The 18229-nt window shown below is 41.9% G+C and overlaps 1 protein-coding gene across 4 annotated transcripts in view; it reads left to right on the top strand.

Moving 5' to 3' along the window:
- LOC137411438 (vasculin) overlaps nt 1–18229 on the top strand; it is a 57553-nt gene that overhangs the window by 18532 nt on the left and 20792 nt on the right. For all 4 annotated transcript variants that reach the window (XM_078769712.1, XM_068096793.2, XM_068096798.2 and 1 more), the window contains exons 4-8: nt 550–932; nt 1055–1115; nt 7362–7669; nt 10648–10794; nt 15045–15215. In XM_078769712.1, coding sequence (XP_078625838.1) covers nt 550–932; nt 1055–1115; nt 7362–7669; nt 10648–10794; nt 15045–15215 — 1070 coding nt within the window. The remainder of the gene's footprint in view (nt 1–549; nt 933–1054; nt 1116–7361; nt 7670–10647; nt 10795–15044; nt 15216–18229) is intronic.

Raw genomic sequence — 18229 nt, 5'->3', positions numbered from 1 at the left:
ACACATTCAAAGGCAGAGACTTTGGCATTAAAATATTGTATAGCACAATGTACTCACAATTGCACTATTTTATTATTCCTGAAGTTTTCCTAAATACTTAAGGAAATGCAGGTCAGGCTCGGGCTACTACATTGAACTTGCATAATAGTTTTGAGCTTCAATGTTCACATTAGCACAACCTATTAAAAAAGATGTATGATTTTCATGTATTTAAAATGTCACCGAAAGTTTAATTAGCAACCATAGTGGACCACCACACTCAACACGTCAATGCAAGACTGTTCTGATAACTCGTAAAAGTTGAACACGTTTAAAACTTACGACGATCACAAACGCACCTGAAACGCTTGTTACCGACAATTGTCAGCCGCAGTCACATTACGTGATTATCAGACTTTCACAGACTAAGCTGTTGCCAACGGTCTTGCTGCATTGCGTGTGCTTGTGTGCGACGGATTTAAGAGTACTCCTTTGAGTTTTACATCCTCAATAAATGAATTCAATTTTTCATTTGTGCCCTTTAATTATTTTATTGTCTCTGCCATGTAGACTCTGGCAGCAGAGGGAGCAGTAACCATGGAAGCCAACATGGTTGCTGGCGGCCTTCTGGACGAGTTCCTGATGCAGGTGTGACACGAACGATCCATCCCGATAGCAACTCGGCCCGTGGCACGTCGTATCAAGGTGACAATGGAAGCCACCGTGGACTTTATCATTCTGAGTCGGCCAGTGATCGTCGAAGTGGGCGATATGGAGATCTTGACACTCCTCGGCGTAGCTTCCATACCAGTGGTTCCTCTCGTTCACGCAATGGTCATTACCATGGGGGGAAAAGTCGTCGTGCCGGGGATGACACAAGTGCTGGACCACAAGAAGATTCGGCCAGGAAAGAGGAAAAAGACACCCAAAAACAGTTTGAGGTCGAAGACTTTGTAAGTGTTACTTTTATTTTCGACATTTTGCCCAATTTTTTTTTTCTTATTGCTAGTTTGTGCTTTTGGTCCCATTTTTGTGATGTCTCTCCCCTGCCCATCCCCCTTTCTTCTGTCGACAGCCATCTTTAAATCCTGAAGCTGATAAGAGCAAAGGAGCTTCTGTCCCTGCAGGCGTTTGGGGTGAATGTTACACTCAGTTACAGGTCACACTGACTTTACAGTATTAACTATTCACTGGCATTTTTCAAACATCTAATCTCTTTCACTTGTTTTTTTTGGTGAGGATCAAAATTGGAGCTCATTCGATTCCTACTGAAAAATGGTCAGCTTTAATTTGATTGACCTAGATGTGTGTCATGACATGGATTGCAAGATTCACAGATTGTGGCTTTAAGTTGAATTTGGCTGGTCTATTGCTTCCTTTATAAATATATATTTATGTAAGGGTGGAGACAGCACAGCACTTGTCTCTGCAATCTTGAAGCAGGTGGCAGGGGGGGAAGTGGGTGGGGGGGCATTGGAGGGAGGGGGTGAAGGGAGTTGTGGGATTATCATGTGTGTGTTACTTGTGAATGTCTGCGGAACCCGTTAGAGTTTGAAACAGCAACGGGCTTATCTTGTGTCACTTTTCTTGGTTGCTTTAAGCAAATTTATTTTGGCTAGAAGAGCATGTTAATATATTGCTATTGGGTCATCGTTTGCAATTATTTAATGCTACAGTGCAGGAGTTATGAAAGTAAGTCTCTTAAAGTGCAAAGTAAGTATCAGTGGGGTGGGGTGGAACAAAAGTCAAATAGATGAAAGATGATTAAGGACATTGTGACAGAAGGAAGGAAGGAAGGAAAGAAAGAACAAGTGTGACGCCTCGGTCCCCCGTCGGTGAAGTGATGTGAGTTGACAAAGTGGAAGATGCAGAAAACATGGAAGAGTCGATAATATTTGCGAGTGGGTTGGAGACACACCCACACACCAGATTAGAAGTTAGTAGTTCGTTTATTTTTCCAAGATATTCTGCTCACGAGGTTCAGACATATATATATATATATATGGTGGTGGCCATCTTGGATTTTGACGTGGCGACTCAATTTTCAATAGCGTTCTTCCTTATGCCTAGATACACCCACACACCAAATTAGAATTCGGTCCTTCGCTTACGCACGTCCGCGCACACGGACGGAGGGGAAAACCATAGTCCCGCTTTCGCTCCGCGGTGCGACGGGGGACAATAAAGCGCGAGTGCAACATTTCCACGAGTCCAATGACCTACATTGGTGAAATCAGTTCAAAAATAAATCTCCACAATCTTAATGCAGATGAGACTGCTTGCTTTAATGTAATGTAGCACATTACATGCATGGAGTTAACGGTATACAGTGTCTATAGAAAGTCTACACCCCCTTTCAAAATTTTCACTTTTTGTTACCTTATAGTCTGAAAGTCAAATACATTAAATCGGACTTTTTCCACCTTTATTTACACATCGGAACACACAACTTCCAAGTGAAAAACAAATTCTACAAATTTCAGAAAAATAATATAAAATACAAAACGAGAATATCTTGGTTGGATAAGTGTCTATCCCCCTTATAATAGCGATTGTAAATTAGCTCAGGTATAACAAATCGCCTTCAAAATCACACACCAAGTTAATTGGCTTCCACCTGTGTTAAATTGTAGTGATTCTAATTATATCAGAATAAAATCAGCTGTTCCAGTCCGTTTCCTCTGCTGGGTAATGCATTTCACAGCAAAGACTCCCATGAGCACCAAAGACATTTTCAAAAGATCTCTGGGATAAAGTTGTGGAACACCACAGATCAGGGAATGGGAAAAAATATTCCTTGGATCACAGTCAAGAGAATCATTAAGAAGTGGAAGGCGTATGGTATCACCAAGACCCTGACGAGATCAGGCCGTTCCTCCAAACTGGATGACCAAGCAAGGAGGAGACTGATCAGAGAGGCCAGCAAGAGGCCAATGGCAACTTTGATAGAGCTACAGGCCTTTAAGGCAAAGACTGGTCACTGTGTGCATGTGACAACAATATCCCAAGCACTACACAAGTCTTGCCTGCACGGTAGAGTGGCAAGAAGGAAGCCATGAGTTCCGTTTGAGGTTATGCAAAAAAAAAAAAAACACTCCGGAGATTTTGAAGGCATGCGGCAAAATGTTTTGTGGCATGACGAAACCAAGATGTAACTTTTGGGCCGAAATGCAAAATGCTACGTTTGGTGCAAACCCAACACAGCACATCACACAAAGAACACCATCCCGACTGAAGCATGGTGGTGGCAGCATCATGTTATGGGGATGTTTCTCATCAGCAGGGCCATGTCGCACTTGTGTTGCCATCACTTCAAATGAATGTTGCATATCTGCACGCATGTGATTATTGAGCCATGTGCAGAAACCATGTTGCACAATCTTCAGTCGTCCTCTATCCCAGATATTTTGTTGGTTATATGGAGCAGGCTATAAATGCCTATAATTCCAGGGGATGAGGTGGGGTGGAAATTGTGCATTTCCAGTATAATGCTTCATTTCTGCTGCAGAATGGTGTTAAACTTTTGAGCTACGTTTCTCTGCAGTCACATTGGTTGGCCAGCTTGCTACATGTGGTGTCTTGGGTGTCCTCACAAACAGCCTAGATGGTGTTCACTCACCTCGATATGCTTTCATACAAGTGGGTGTATGATCCTCCAAAGCCTCCGCAGTAAGCTAACTGTTCTGCTGTTGAGGTCCTTCCAAACAGAACAGAAGATTTTATAATTGGTTGTACGTTCATGTGAGAAACAACCTGATTTTACAATGCGTGGTGCTTCTGTGGCAGTTCTAACCCACCGTAGCACCTGTACATTACCGCCACCTCGCGAGGACGGTTTGTATTACCTCCTCGTATGACAGTTTGAAAATCTCCAAGCAGTTCGATATTGCAAAGATGTCATGTAACATCGTAATTTTATTGCCTTTGTCTTCTCCAAAAAGGTCATGTTCACCAAATGTCAGCGGCTCACATTAAGGACGAAAACCGTTTTAACAGTTACAGCGTAACCATTCATACTGGGTGACTCGATCTAAAATTGGAAATTTCCTTTTGTGGACAGTCATTTCAGCATTTGTATGATCATCTAACCACACTTTCCTTTGAACACCTGCAGACCTGAAAATCCACACTGCTGAAAACCATTAATTATACTAGGGCAGTTCAAAGTTAACGTGGACTTTTTATTGTAGATCATGTCGAACTATAATGGCACTCGGTGGAGTGCATACCTCCACCAGGCTGAACAGTACGTTTTGTATCTCTCTGATAGGCCAGATCTGCATCTGTAATTTAACCAAAGTCTAATTGCTTGTTCTTGTCGCCTAAGCAACTCATCCACCCAGTTTTGTCAAAACTCATCATCATTCGACATAGGCATATGCCTGTGGTCGCCTCCTCAAATTATACAACACCGGAACTACGAGAGCCGCTTTCGACACAACCCGTCTTTCCAGCATTGTCACTTTACGTTCAGTGATATTGCACCCTGACCAGTCTCGGATGTTGTCAACACAATGATTGATAGGTCTACAGAACGACGACATACCTCCAGAAAACCATCCACCACAGCTGCTGCTCATCCATTGTACTAAATCACATACAACTCGCCCACAACTTTTTGAAATATTGTGGTATATATAGCTTTTAGCCCCATCTCTCAATGGTAAAGAATCACTTTGACTTTTGAGACTGCTCACAAACAGACAGGCATGGGTGAAACCATGACATCCATCCACCTTCAGTGGTGGAGGTTCTCATGGTTCACTGCTGAGATATTTTGCATACCCGGAGTGAGTTGTACAAGAATGGACATCAGTGCTGGTCAAATAATTCTGGGTAAAACCGACATTCCAGCCAACCTAGTCACCCATACTGTGGAAGACGTGTTATTTAGTTTATTTTGAAGGAGAGCATCAAAACAGCTCAAATTCAAAGAATACAGAATTTGATGATGCACACCTTGTCACGGAGTCATTTGTTTAAAAGTTTCAACCAGTTCAACAATGGTTATGAGTTGGTAAATAATCTTGAGCATTTTCACATGCAACAACTTCTGTCAAGCAAACATTAAATGCAGCGAATTTGGAAGAATTTCTGGATTGTTAAATGTGGGATTGCAGAACGATTGAATGTCACCGTTGGGAATATGGAAACATTTATTCGTGCTTAAAATGCAATAGGATTATTAGGAAGGTGTGTACTAAAAGATCTCCCATCTTATTCAAAATTCAACTCGTTTGGTCATCGCAACAGTCATCTTGGAATACTACCAGAGGGAGGAAGATGGTTTCTTGAAGGAGATTGTGACATGTGATGAGATGTGTGTCATGCCAAAGTCCAAGTGAGTCAGCATGGAGTGGTGGCATCCTTGGTTCTCACCACCACACATCAACCAAACCATCAGCCAAAAATCTTCTGGAAAATGTGTTTTGGGATGTTTTTGGTTTGATTCTTGTGGAATTTCTTGAACGTGGGAATAACTGTCATTGTACAGTCCACCGGTGACTTGTTCTGCAAGGAATTGACCAGCTGTCCACAGACTAACAGGTATGCAGTCTTAGGACATGATGTTACTGCATGGAAATGCTTACCCTCGCAAGGTACATTAGGGAACACGGTTTGGGAAGTTCTGATTAATCCACCATACAGTCCATTCTTGTCCCCTCATTATTTTCCTTTTATTTGGGCCTTTGAAATAAAATTTTGGTGGAATAATAAAGTTTATGAATGATAAGGATGTCAAAGCGCCCTCTCCTGAAATAGGTGCGCACCCCTCCCAACAATTTCTCCACAGTTTGGCATCAAGGCGCTGTCATATCGATGGGACAAGTGTGTACATATAGCAAGGTACATGTGTACCTTGAGAAAAAGGTGACAATTCATAAAATCCCCTGTACTTTTATGATTTTCTTTTGAAAATTTTTGACCTCTGGAATAAAAGGTCCACATCAACGTCCAACACTTCTGCCGTCGTGTGCGGAAAAGCAAAATGAGAACTTATTTTCTAGATGGGTGAATTGCCCAAAGTCACATTTCACACCTGCATGTTGCGCTTGCATGTTTCAGCAGGCAGACCACATGGCTGCTCTAACAACGACTGTCAGGTAGAGTTAACGGCTCTGTCGGTATTGACCTCCTCCAAAATGTCATTCAGGACTGAAAATGATATAAGCACTTCAAATTCTGAGTAAGTTTGTGCAGTCGTTCCATTAAGCAGACATCTGAAAGGAACCTGCAGGAAGCAGCACTTGCACTGCCAATGGGTATAGGGCATTCATGAATATGAACCTTACTTTTGTTTCACATAATTCTCCAGTATTTCCACCAAGTGGAAATCTTTAATCACACGCTGGGAAACTCGTTAATGGAAGCTTTTAGAAGTATCAATAGTTGAATCGGGGTGAGGGGGGTGTGTGGGGGGGTTATACTGGTATCGTGGCTTCGGCGATAAAATAGTTGTGGAGCTGTTTGGGATGTCGATTATAACAAGTAATGAGCGATTCCCCTCTGGATGGTAAACACTACAAAAATAAGTGAGCAATAATAATGGGATTGTTGTTGCCATCCCATGTTTAAGAGCTTTGTGCAATAGCCACCCTAAAATTTTTGCAGTCGACTTTCTCCGGAAGCCTTGTTTACGTTAGGCATTCAAGGAACTGTAGCAGCCAAGTTGCTGAGCGAGACTGGGGGTTATGTTGGCAGCTCACCCCGATTTGATTGGCTCATGAAGCTGAGCTTTGAGCTTTCTTGGAGGCATTGGAGTGGTTTGTCAAATCTCTCAGCTGAGTGGCCACGGCTGTTATTTTGGTGAACTTGCTCATAACGTTCAGAGAAAGGACAAGACAAATGGTGAATTATCCTGTAAATGGGCCGCCTGTGGCTGGAAGTAGGAGAGGTCAATTTTTGGGATGTGGCGCAAGGGAAAGCATTAGTGAAACCATGTTTTGTCCCCAAATGTGACATTCTGCTTCATGGTTGTCATCGCATATATATTTATACCTCGGAGAGAAGCCCATGATAACGCAGTTGTTTTGTAGTGCTGAGTCTCTTGGGCCGTAGCAGTTGGGGTCCTTCGGATGCTTAATTCTGTGTACTAAATGAGCCTTTATTGCCAAAAGGCCACTTACATGTTGATGATTAAAATACGTTTTTGGAATGCAGCATTTTCTGTACATAACTGTTCTTGAAAATTTCAGGCCATGGTGGTTGGATTGTGTGAAAGTTCATTGCAAACCTTGGAACAAAATTGTGTGATGCACTTGTTTTTATTCCACCGTGTGCTTTCAACGCCTTAGTAACGTTCAGGTCATCCTTTACCACCCTTCATTCAACACCACTCTTCCCTCCCTCCCTCCTTCTATGTGCCCTCTTCCTTTTTTCAGAGAACCCTCCCAATCCCAAGCCTCGTGCCTCCACTCTAATGATCATCAGGAAATTGAGTCGGGAAGACAGTACTACTGGATCTGGTACACCTATTCTTGGTTCTGTTGCCGTGGTGCGGGCACCACAGCTGACAACTTCTGCAACAATTGTTAGTGGAGTTTGTGGCAATGGAGGACTTGGGAAAGCAGCCCAGAGCACTGGTGGCATTACAGCTGTTGCCGGAAACAAAGTATCACCTGGAATCGCAGTGCCCGGGACTGGTGTCTATAAAATCCTTGTTCCAAAGCCAGTGACACCAGCAAGCAAGGTATGAGGTGTTTCTAAATTTATATTTATTCCTCATTGGCTGGAGAAGTACTTTTAAATGTAGAGGTTGAATAAAAAATGTAATTTATGAATACGACAGTTGTTAGCAAATGCATATTTGACTGGGATTCCATTCTGAATTTGTCGAGCTGGTTGCATCCTTGCCGAAGTCCGGCTGAACCGCTCCTGCACGTTTTGGCAAGAATTTCCAATTTGGCCAGGATGCCAGTGATAACTTGCCAATTTTGTTTTTCATAAAAGCCACTGTGGGATCTTTGCAATCCATGTACTATTATGAGCAGACAGGATACCCAGCTTAACATCCATCTGTTGAATGGTGCACACATTGATGTTCAGCGTGCATGTGAAACATGAGGATGGCAGTTTATAGTATGGTCAAGATTCAAAGTTCAAACCCATGCTAGACAGTTAAGAGGTGAGTCTGCATATTTCTAGGTTATATGGTAGGGAAGTATTTGTGCATGCCCACATAAATTGAACATTTGTTTACTCGACAAGCATATTGTTACATGGAGGGTTGAGGGCATAGTGGGGTGGGGGGGACACGCCAGAAAGTGCTTTGTCTTTTAGGAGGAACGACCATTACGAACTGTTTGGCCGAAAGGTCGACGAGATTGGCTGTGGAGCCCTGGGGGAAGGCGGAACACTTTTGTTCAGGCCATCCCACATGCTAGGACGGCCAGTGCTATGTGCTAGCAACATGCATGCCACCCACAAGCCTTTGCTTGCCCTTTTGTTGTGCAAGTCCTGGTATTTCTCAACGTCATGAGTAGGTTAGGCCTTGTTTATTTTGTGTACAAGATTGATGTCTCCTATTCTCCTTTTCTTGGGTATTTTCACTGCCAGATTTTCCTTCCTTGTTCATATTTATTTTGTAAATAACCATCCCTTTTAATAATAACTAGCTGAAACCCATGGAACATCCACGGAAGGGAGGATGTGGTGTATGGATAGAGTGTACCATTATGGATGGCATAGGGGATTTGCTTGTCCGAGTCGAGTAAGTGTTAGGAAGAAAGATGAGAATGAAGAGTGCATATATGAACAACGATCGCCGACACCGGCACAAATGCATGCTCTGGATTGTCCACTCAGTGGACGGCTTGCTTTCACCTTCGCCTGTCCAATCAGCGGACGGCTTGCTTCGCCTTCGCCCAGCAGACGCCAATACGATGGCGTCGTAAGATGGCGTCGTATCGGCAGTTAATCGGATGCTTTTGGGCCCCAACGTCAGCTAATTCAGATTTTTCGAGTATCGCTGTATGTGATAAACAAAGAGCGCGGTTCGTAGATCATAAATCCATTAGTGCCGTGGGCATCGGGTCACTGGGTGCGGCGTAAAAGGGATAACAAAGTCGAGTCCTTACGGTATTATTATATAGATTATAAGAAGCGTTTTCCTGTTTTCTTCCCTTCCCATGCAAGCACAACCAGGTTTGACTTTATTTGGATGATCCTTGTGCAAGCACCCAGTGGTTTTAGTAATTTTGCTGTATGGAGTTAAAGGCTGTCGGTTGGCCATCTTTGGCCTGATTACAAAACAAAATCTTCTGTGTATGTATACTTTCATGTATTGTCTTTGTGCCAAGTTTGAACAAAATCGGTCCAGGCATGTCCGATAAATGATTGGGCAAACGTTTAGGTAACAAAATGGCCGCCAGTCAGCTATCTTGGAAAGGACTAATCATTTCGATTTTGTTGAAGATCTGAGTATGGATTTGGCTGCAATAATTATTTAATTTTTAAGTGATTCTTCCACCATTGAGATTTATTTATTTATTTATTTATTTTTTCATGGCTATCGCCCCAGACAAGGCATATAGCCACTCTAGGTAAGGGGCTAAGAGAAAGTTAGACAAATATAAGGATAAAGCAAAACAAAATAAATTTAAAAAATATCAAGAAAACATCCAAGACACCAGAAGTAGCAGAGGTCGGGTAAAATGCGATTGAACCTCAAAATCTCCCACTTGGGTGATTGGGTGAAAAGCGATATCTAACATGATATTTAAAAAAAGTTATGGACGAGTTACGAATAAACTTTGTGGACAAGTTGGTTCGGTGACGAGAACAAGCTGATTAAATTTTGGTTCATGTCTGAATCCAGATCCGGCCTTTCAGTGGGATACAAAAGTAAACTGTTCAGCCTAGCGGAGGTATGCTCTCCACTGAGTGCCGTTCTAGATATCTTGGTAATTATTACAAGAACACAGGAAGTACAGAAGTGACTGAAACTTCTACACCAGTCGAAGATCCTCACGGTTTTTGCCAAAAGTAATGTGTATGATGTCCCCCCCCCCCCCCTCCCCTCCCCCTCCCACCCTCACTCCCCAAATCTCGCAACGAACCCTCCCTCACTCTCCCTCATGTCTGCCCATTATTAAACCGTTATTTTGTCCTGGTGGGATGGCAGTGGTGGAGCACTTTCCTTTGAGCTGTCCAGTTTTGGATCAATTCCCAGCCCCACTATAAACTTGTATTGGTGCTTCGCATTGTGGTGCATTGCAATATGTACCGTCCGTTGGATGGACCATCAGCTGGGGACCCATCTGTTGACATTAGCAGGTAGACATTAAAGATCCCTCGGTGTCTTTTGACAGTGTAGGCAAAGTATCACCAGCACATTGGCTTCTGCCTCAACCCACAGAGTGCATTGCATCAGCGGTGTAGTCCTGCCCCCACTGATGATGCATCTTGCAGGCCAAATTTCTAAATGACTCTTTACCCCTGCATACATATGAAACCACCCCTATTTCCATCCCATACCTCATGTAAAATGTATCTGAATACTGGCATATTTTTTGGGTGTTCTTGGTGCGACAGGATGTTTTATTGCTTTGTTATGCATCTGGTAAGCTGTGATGTTTAAAATACATTTTTTAGCAATTGTTGATTTACCTGACATGGTGTTGTACAAACTAATATCGTTATGATGTGCTTTGAAACTCTTTTATGTAGTACAATTGGAAAGCTACAGGAGGCGGTAAGGAGCATTGGCAGTCATCTCGTTTTGCCAAGGACTCTGCTTTCAAGCTGTACTCTCAGTTCCCCAAAGCACCAGGAGCCCCAGTCTCAGTTACGAGTCCACTGAGTGACAACAGTCAGGTATGTTCGACAAGCATTTATTTGAAAATATAACATACCTGACTTTTGACATTTTAAATGTTGGCACAGATGTAGGAAATGAAAAGATTGACGGGTGGGCTCGGAAAATAAGTGGGGTGTGGGGTGCGTGATACACTCCGCTGCTTAAACAATGATTTTCATAAATTAGCACTAAATGTCTCGTTTCACGTGCGTGCGTGTAATTTTTGTATGTGTTAAAATGTTGTCCACTCGCCTGACGAATCCACGGCAAAAGTCCGTTTTCTTTTTAAATCGGAGCTTTTTGAATTATCGTATACGCCGCAATGCTTCATGTTTGCTTGGTGAATTACACAGCCTTTGTCCATACATCCAACGACGTCCAACACAGCTTAAGCAAATTAATGACACATCGTTAATATTTTGTGTTCTTTAAAGCAGACTTATTTGGAAACGTATTTTGAAACTTATTGTTGTACAAAAGTGGTGTATTATCCTCGGCCATCTGCATGCATTAGCTTAGCTTGTTTAAAGCTTTGGTGAATGACACTTCAACCACTTCCATACTTTTTACATCCATCACTGATTGTGGCTGGAGGTTATGTTTTCACCCCTGTCTGCCTGTTTGCCTGTCTGTGAACAGGACATCTCAAAAAGTTGTAGATGGATTTGGACCAAACTTGGTGGACAGGTTGGGTGCTTGACGAGGAAGAATTTGTTCGATTTTTTGGTGAAGATTTGAACATGGATTTGGATATAAGAATTATTTAATTTTTTTAGTGATTCTTCACTATTGGGAGATAGGGCGAAAACCAACATATAGCAGGATATCTCAAAAAGTTATGGATGTATTTGGACGAAACTTGTTGGAGAGGTTTTGCGCGTAACAAGGAGGTATCGATTCCATTTTGGTGAAGATCCGGCTAGTATAATTTTTAAGTGATCCTTCACCATTGACCAATCAATCAATTGACCAATTGACCAATCTTCACCAATCCTGGTGTTGGCTTAGTGGTCAGGGTGCTGGCTTGGGATCCTAGGATCCTGGGTTCGAATCCCGGTTGATCGCTGAATTAACACCAGGGGGGTTGACTCAGCCTGTCATCCTTCCGAGGTCGGCAAATTGAGTACCAGCTTGCTGGGATGAATGATCCTGGTGTGTACCCCGATTTAGAATAGGTACACCGTATCCCTACGCATCGTAAGAGCGTGACCAAGGGTTGGCGTCAGGAAGGGCATCCGGCCATAAAAACATTGCCTCAAACAGGGAACCATGATTGTTATGGGGCCCGCAAGGCCAACCCCCGCTTTCGCAGGGGAAAATGGCCTCAAAACGATCATTCATTCATTCATTCTTCACCATTGAGTGATATGGCCAACCTGGTTGAGGTATTCTCTTTACCTAGTGCCGTTCGAGTTTGGATATGTTTTTATTATACGGAGTTTGTTAATATTTGCAGAGCATTATTACAAGGGTGCATTGACAGTGTGTGTATCGCCCTCCCAGGACTTAGGCCCCAGTCACACCAGGCCTGCGACCAGGTTACGACCTAGCTGTGACCGAAAAATGTTGGAATCGCGGGCAAATCATAGAAAGTGCGCGCGACTGGTCGCAGAGATCGTGGGTGATCGCCAGAGGAAAAATCAGTCGCAGCAAGGTCGATGGTCATGTTCAAAACTTCTGACCTGCGATTCCAAATCGTAAGAGGTCGCAGACAGGTCTTACATGGTCGTACCACCAGTCACGCATGGACGCACCACCAGTCGTGCATGATTGCGGGTCAAGTAGTCGCACGATTGGTCGTGCTACCGGTCCTGCCACCTGACGATTGGTGGTGCCACATGTCGTACGATCTCACGATCGGTAGTGCGACCAGTCACGACTTGTCCCGACTGGTTGCACGACCTTATGATTGGTGGTACCACCAGTCTTTAGCTCACAGACCAGTATATATGGAGTGGCTTCTGGGGTTCAGGTCACTCTCCACTACGACACCCGCGGCCCTTTCCCTTATTGGGAGGCATAGCGAATTATAGTTTCAGTTGAAAAGTTCGACGAAGTGTACTCCTTGAGAGGTAGGTGACTACTGATGCTGATGCACGGTCGCGAGTCTTTAGATCTGATCGAGCGACCCATCTCACGATTGGCTGCGATCGATCGTGCGAGCGGTCGAAGGTCGCCACGATTGATCGTACGATCGGTCGCTGATCGCCACCACTAGTCGCACGATTACCTACGATTGATCTTGCGATCAATCTTCTCCAATCGTTGGTCATCGCACGACCACGCGTACCACCAATCGTACGATGACCTACCACCAGTCTTAAGAGCAATCGCAGTATGCGATCGCAAATGGAGACCATAGCAAACATTGCCGATTGGTCGTACCTCGGCCAAATTGCCACCAATCGCACGATCCAGAAAACGTACGATCCAGTGTGACTGAGACTTTACCGACTCGATGGTCTCATATGTCAGTATGTTAATTTAATAATGAGTAATTTGGAAGAAGAAGAAGAATTTGGTGCCTATATCATAATGATTAACATGCATCGCCGTAAGCCATGCTAACCTGTGTGTCCCATGTGTGAATTTAGTAGTACATTTTGTTTTGTTGCAGTGAATCTGCATGGAAGAAAGGTCATTGAATAAAGACACGAATGAAAGATGTGACATCTGCTTCATCAGTGATCTTTGATAGGAGCATTTAAAATCGTCATGGGGTGATCAGCCAACCTATAGGTGGGGTATCACGAGCGTCTCTGAAAGAGCATGAATACCCGTAACATTAGCCTGCCATTGGAAGAAAAGGGAGATAATAGGGAAACGAACAAGTGAAAGAAAACAAAGAAGAAACGTGAGACAAATAACTTGAAACTACTTCTAAAAGTAGTAAAATATAAACGATACATAGTCACGTGAAAAAGTAAGTACACCCCATGTAAAGTTTTGACTTTTTCAACATATTTCAACATACAGCTATTTGATAGACATATATATATATATATATATATATATATATATATATATAGAGATGTATATGTATATATATATATATATATATATATATATATATATATATATATATATATATATATATATATATATATATATATATATATATATATATATATATATGTATATATAGATAGATAGATAGATATGTATATATAGATAGATAGATAGATAGATATATATATATATATATATATATATATATATATATATATATATATATATATATATATATATATTATGATATATATATAGATATATATATATATATATATATATATATATATATATATAGATATATATATATATATATATTATATATATATATATATATATAGATATATATAGATATATATAGATATATATAGATATATATAGATATATATAGATATATATAGATATATATAGATATATATAGATATATATAGATATATATAGATATATATAGATATATATAGATATATAGATATATATATATATATATACACACACACATACATATACATACATACATACATACATACATATACATATATATATACATATATATATATATACATACATATACACATACACACACACACATACATACATACATACATACACACACACACGTATATATATACGTACATGTATATACATACATATAAAAATACATCACACACACACACACACACACACACACACACACATATAGTCACGTGAAAAAGTAAGTACACCCCATAAAAGTAAGTACACAGTAAGTGAGTACAGTAAGTAAAAAGAAAAAGTAAGATAGAGATAGAGATTTGATGGTTAGATAGATAAAATTAAATAAAGTAAAACAAGATGGAGAATTCCTTTGCAATACATGTCCTTTACCGGTCCCAATGAATGCTATGGATACGAGAATTATTTTTTTTGAAAAAAAAAAATTAAAAGTAATTCTTTGCAATTGAGAAATGGGGCCAAAAACAATATCGCATGATATTTCTAAAGGTTGGGGCAGAGTTGAGACAAAACTAGCTGGACGAGTTGGTTAGGTGAGAAGTACAGCCCGATTTTGTTTCAGTCAGGATCCAGATCTGGCCGATCAGCAGGTTACAAAATGTAAACTGTTCAGCCTGGTGGATATATGCACTCTGCTAAGTGAAGGTCGAGTTTTTTTGTGTTGATTACAAATGGAAGATGCTCTTTTTACCTTCAACATTCTTGATTTAATTTTTGCTCTTCTGTTTCAATCCCTCAACCTTGCCCTTCCCATTCTCCTTTGCAGGTACCTCTGCGGTCGAGCTCGACATCCCCCATCGATGCGTCAGGGCCACGCTTGACGCGCCTCGGCCGAAGGGCCGATAGGAAGAGTGAGTTCTTGCGCGCTCTGAAGCAGGGTGGCCGTGATGATGAGCCGTATGGAGAAGAACGCTATGATTCTCCTTCATTAGAGCAGGTAATCCTAGCATGTTATTTGTGCTGCGATGGCAACTATTTTGAATATTGAATAACCTCAACCCAACCCTGGTGTTGGGCTAGCAGCTAGGGTGCCGGCTTAGGATCCTAGGATCCTGGGTTCGAATCCCGGTCGATCGCTGAATTAACACCGGGGGGGTTGACTCAGCCTGTCATCCTTCCGAGGTCGGCTAATTGAGTACCAGTTCACTGGTAATTCCCTGTTTGTCGTTAAAGGCGGCAAAAAGGGTTGGCGTCAGGAAGGGCATCCGGCCGTAAAACATTGCTTCAAAAAGGGGACCAAAAAAACAACAACCACGGTTCCCGAAAAAGGCCAATCCCGCTTTGCGGAGAAAAATGGCCTCTAAAGGTGGTTATTTTTATTTTTTTTAATAGCCTCAATTTTCTCGTATATATTTACTTGATACGGTGCATGTCTGCAAAATTGATAAGAGGATCCAACAATTCAAGCACTTTTGTGTAAGAGGAAGATTCGGCTCTTTATACCTTAAAGACCTTGTACAAATTATTTCATTGTTGAATACACGTGGTGGGAGAGAAACTTTGGGGGCAGGTGGAGTATAATCGAGATGTGAATCTGGCAAGGGATAGTATTTTTACGTCTGACACGATCCAAGCAATATTAAGGTTGTTAATGCCGCCACTGAAGGTGGATGGAAGTTATGTTTTGATCCCTGTCTGTTTGTTAACATATCTCGAAGTTATGGAAGAATTCAGAATAAACTTGGTGGGCAGGTTGGGTATGTGAGCAGGAAGAATCGATTTGGTTTTGGTGAATATTCGATTCCAGATCAGTAATTTTTAAGTGATTCTTCACTGAACGATATATAAAATATTGGGCCAAAAACGATATATAACATAATTTTTCAAAATGTTGTTGTCTTCTGACAACTTGGTGGATGAGTTGGGTAAGTGACGAGTACAAGCCAATTACATTTTGGTTCAGGTCCTGATCCAGATCTGACCTACCGGTGGGATACAAAACATGAACTATTCAGCCTGGTCGAGGTATGCACTCTACCGAGTGCAGTTTTAATTTCGGACTGATTTGCATGTTGGACCTTTTGTCATGATTTTAGCTTCAGCCCAGTGGTCAAACATCGAATTGGTATCTGTAAGGCCAAAGTTATCATTTGGTTGAGCTATGTTTTAAGCAGTGATCAGCAGATTTTTCCCACTCTCTGTGCTGTACCTCTTTCCTTTTCTAAAATGTTTTTTTTTTTTTACCAGTTTTTTTTCAACCTTTTTCAAACTAGTTTATTTGCTGCGTTTTGTTGCGCTCCTTTAACGTTGACCCTTGTGACACATCTAGAGCCCTGAAATAATTTATCAGAAGAATAATGTACACCATAAGGCTTGTATTTTCCGATACAGTAACCTTGCTTTCAGTGAATTTATTCCTCTTTGGAACGTGTACATTCCTTTTGCACTAGACAGTCGATTGATAAATATCAAATCTTTCGAAAGATGGGCTCCAGCAGGGGAAATATTTAATGAATTGCTGCATGACTAAATTTATGAATTTGTAACTCTGGCAACTTTCTTTAAATTGATTTATTTTCCCACTTTGCCAAATAAGAGTTTATAGAACACCGTACTCCACACAGGATTGAAGTATATAATTCAATTGAAAGAAAAATGATTTTAAAGGTCGTATTAATTTTAAAAAATCCGGAAGTGTAGCGCCGTGGATGCAGTGTCTTAAACACCACCTTATTTAACATGTTAAATTAGTTCTTCATGCCTGTTTGTGTCCTTTATAACATCCCTAAAAACTGCAAATTTCCTGTTTGGGATTATTTTCAATTTGGTTTGACAGGTAGGCAGAAAGAAGAAAAAATTAACTCTCTCTTCGCTGCACATGTGTGGTCTGGATGGAAACTCCCAAAATCCAGACTAACTGCTCACCTGCACTCATTTGTTTCACTATTTTCCACCTGTGGAACCAACTTAGTCTCTTCAAACTCAGTCTTCCCCATAGGGATTCAAGACAGCTGTATACCACATTCTGAGGTTATCCCCCATCCACAACAAAATTATATCTTCTACCCCAATTAATTGCCACCAGTAGTTGGGGCAATGCTCGGTGTTGTGCTGAAGATGGTCACACATTTCATCGGCACCGGCAAAATGAGTTCTGGGCAGTGGAGGAAACCTGGGTCCCGACCCACCTTGACAGGGATCCGAAAGCCAGACATCGTCAATTAAAAGAGGGACATGCCAGTAATTGAAAACACTCAGATCATATCTGATATGATTGGTGGTGCTGAAGGTGCATAAGTGAAAGCAAAAAACTATGACAACACGGAGATTGGGAATTGGGTGGGAACAAGGTTTGTTGTGAGCGGGCCCCACTGGTTTACACCATTGTGTTCATTGGATGCTTGAATCGACATAAGTGCTCCATGATGTTGGCTTGATGAATGGAGACATAGTAATTGTTTCCGTGAAGGTCATTGAAAGAACAGCTTGGTCGTACAGGGCTTTCAAGCAGTGCACAATAGGTGGTGCTCTGCTGCTATGATTGAGCATGCTGCAGGTGTGCTGTTGAGGATAGAATGGCTTTGTGGGTGCTGAACCTCTTGATGCTCCCATACCAGCTGGAAGGCGACTGGCCCATTGGGGCACAGCTTGTCATCTTGAGGCTGCAGCCTGCTGGCTTGTGCTGGTACACGAAAGCCTTTAGCGGACAGCGGGATGACCTGCACAAATGGAGTGAGAAGGCATGTGATTATGTTCAAGCAATCACTCTTCTCCATAAATAGGGAAAACATGTGAGCCACCTGTGATTCCTGCTGTTCATATCCACGACCAAGCGAAGCACCAGCTTGGAGTATGGATTTGGCAGAATCAGCTGGAAGACAGTTTTGAGATTGACTCTAGTCTGACTCCGTTGAAGGATTTGAGAGGCGTAGAATAATGAGGAATCCTGTGAGGGCTCATGGCATCCGACCACAAAGGACGTGCGTCCAGTCGCTGATGCGGAGCCACCGA

The sequence above is a fragment of the Myxine glutinosa genome, chromosome 1, assembly GCF_964187855.1.
Source record: "Myxine glutinosa chromosome 1, kmMyxGlut1.1, whole genome shotgun sequence".
In the NCBI taxonomy this organism is placed as follows: Eukaryota; Metazoa; Chordata; class Myxini; order Myxiniformes; family Myxinidae; genus Myxine; species Myxine glutinosa.
Note: the sequence above shows the minus strand (reverse complement) of the source record. Positions and strands in the feature narration are given on the sequence as shown.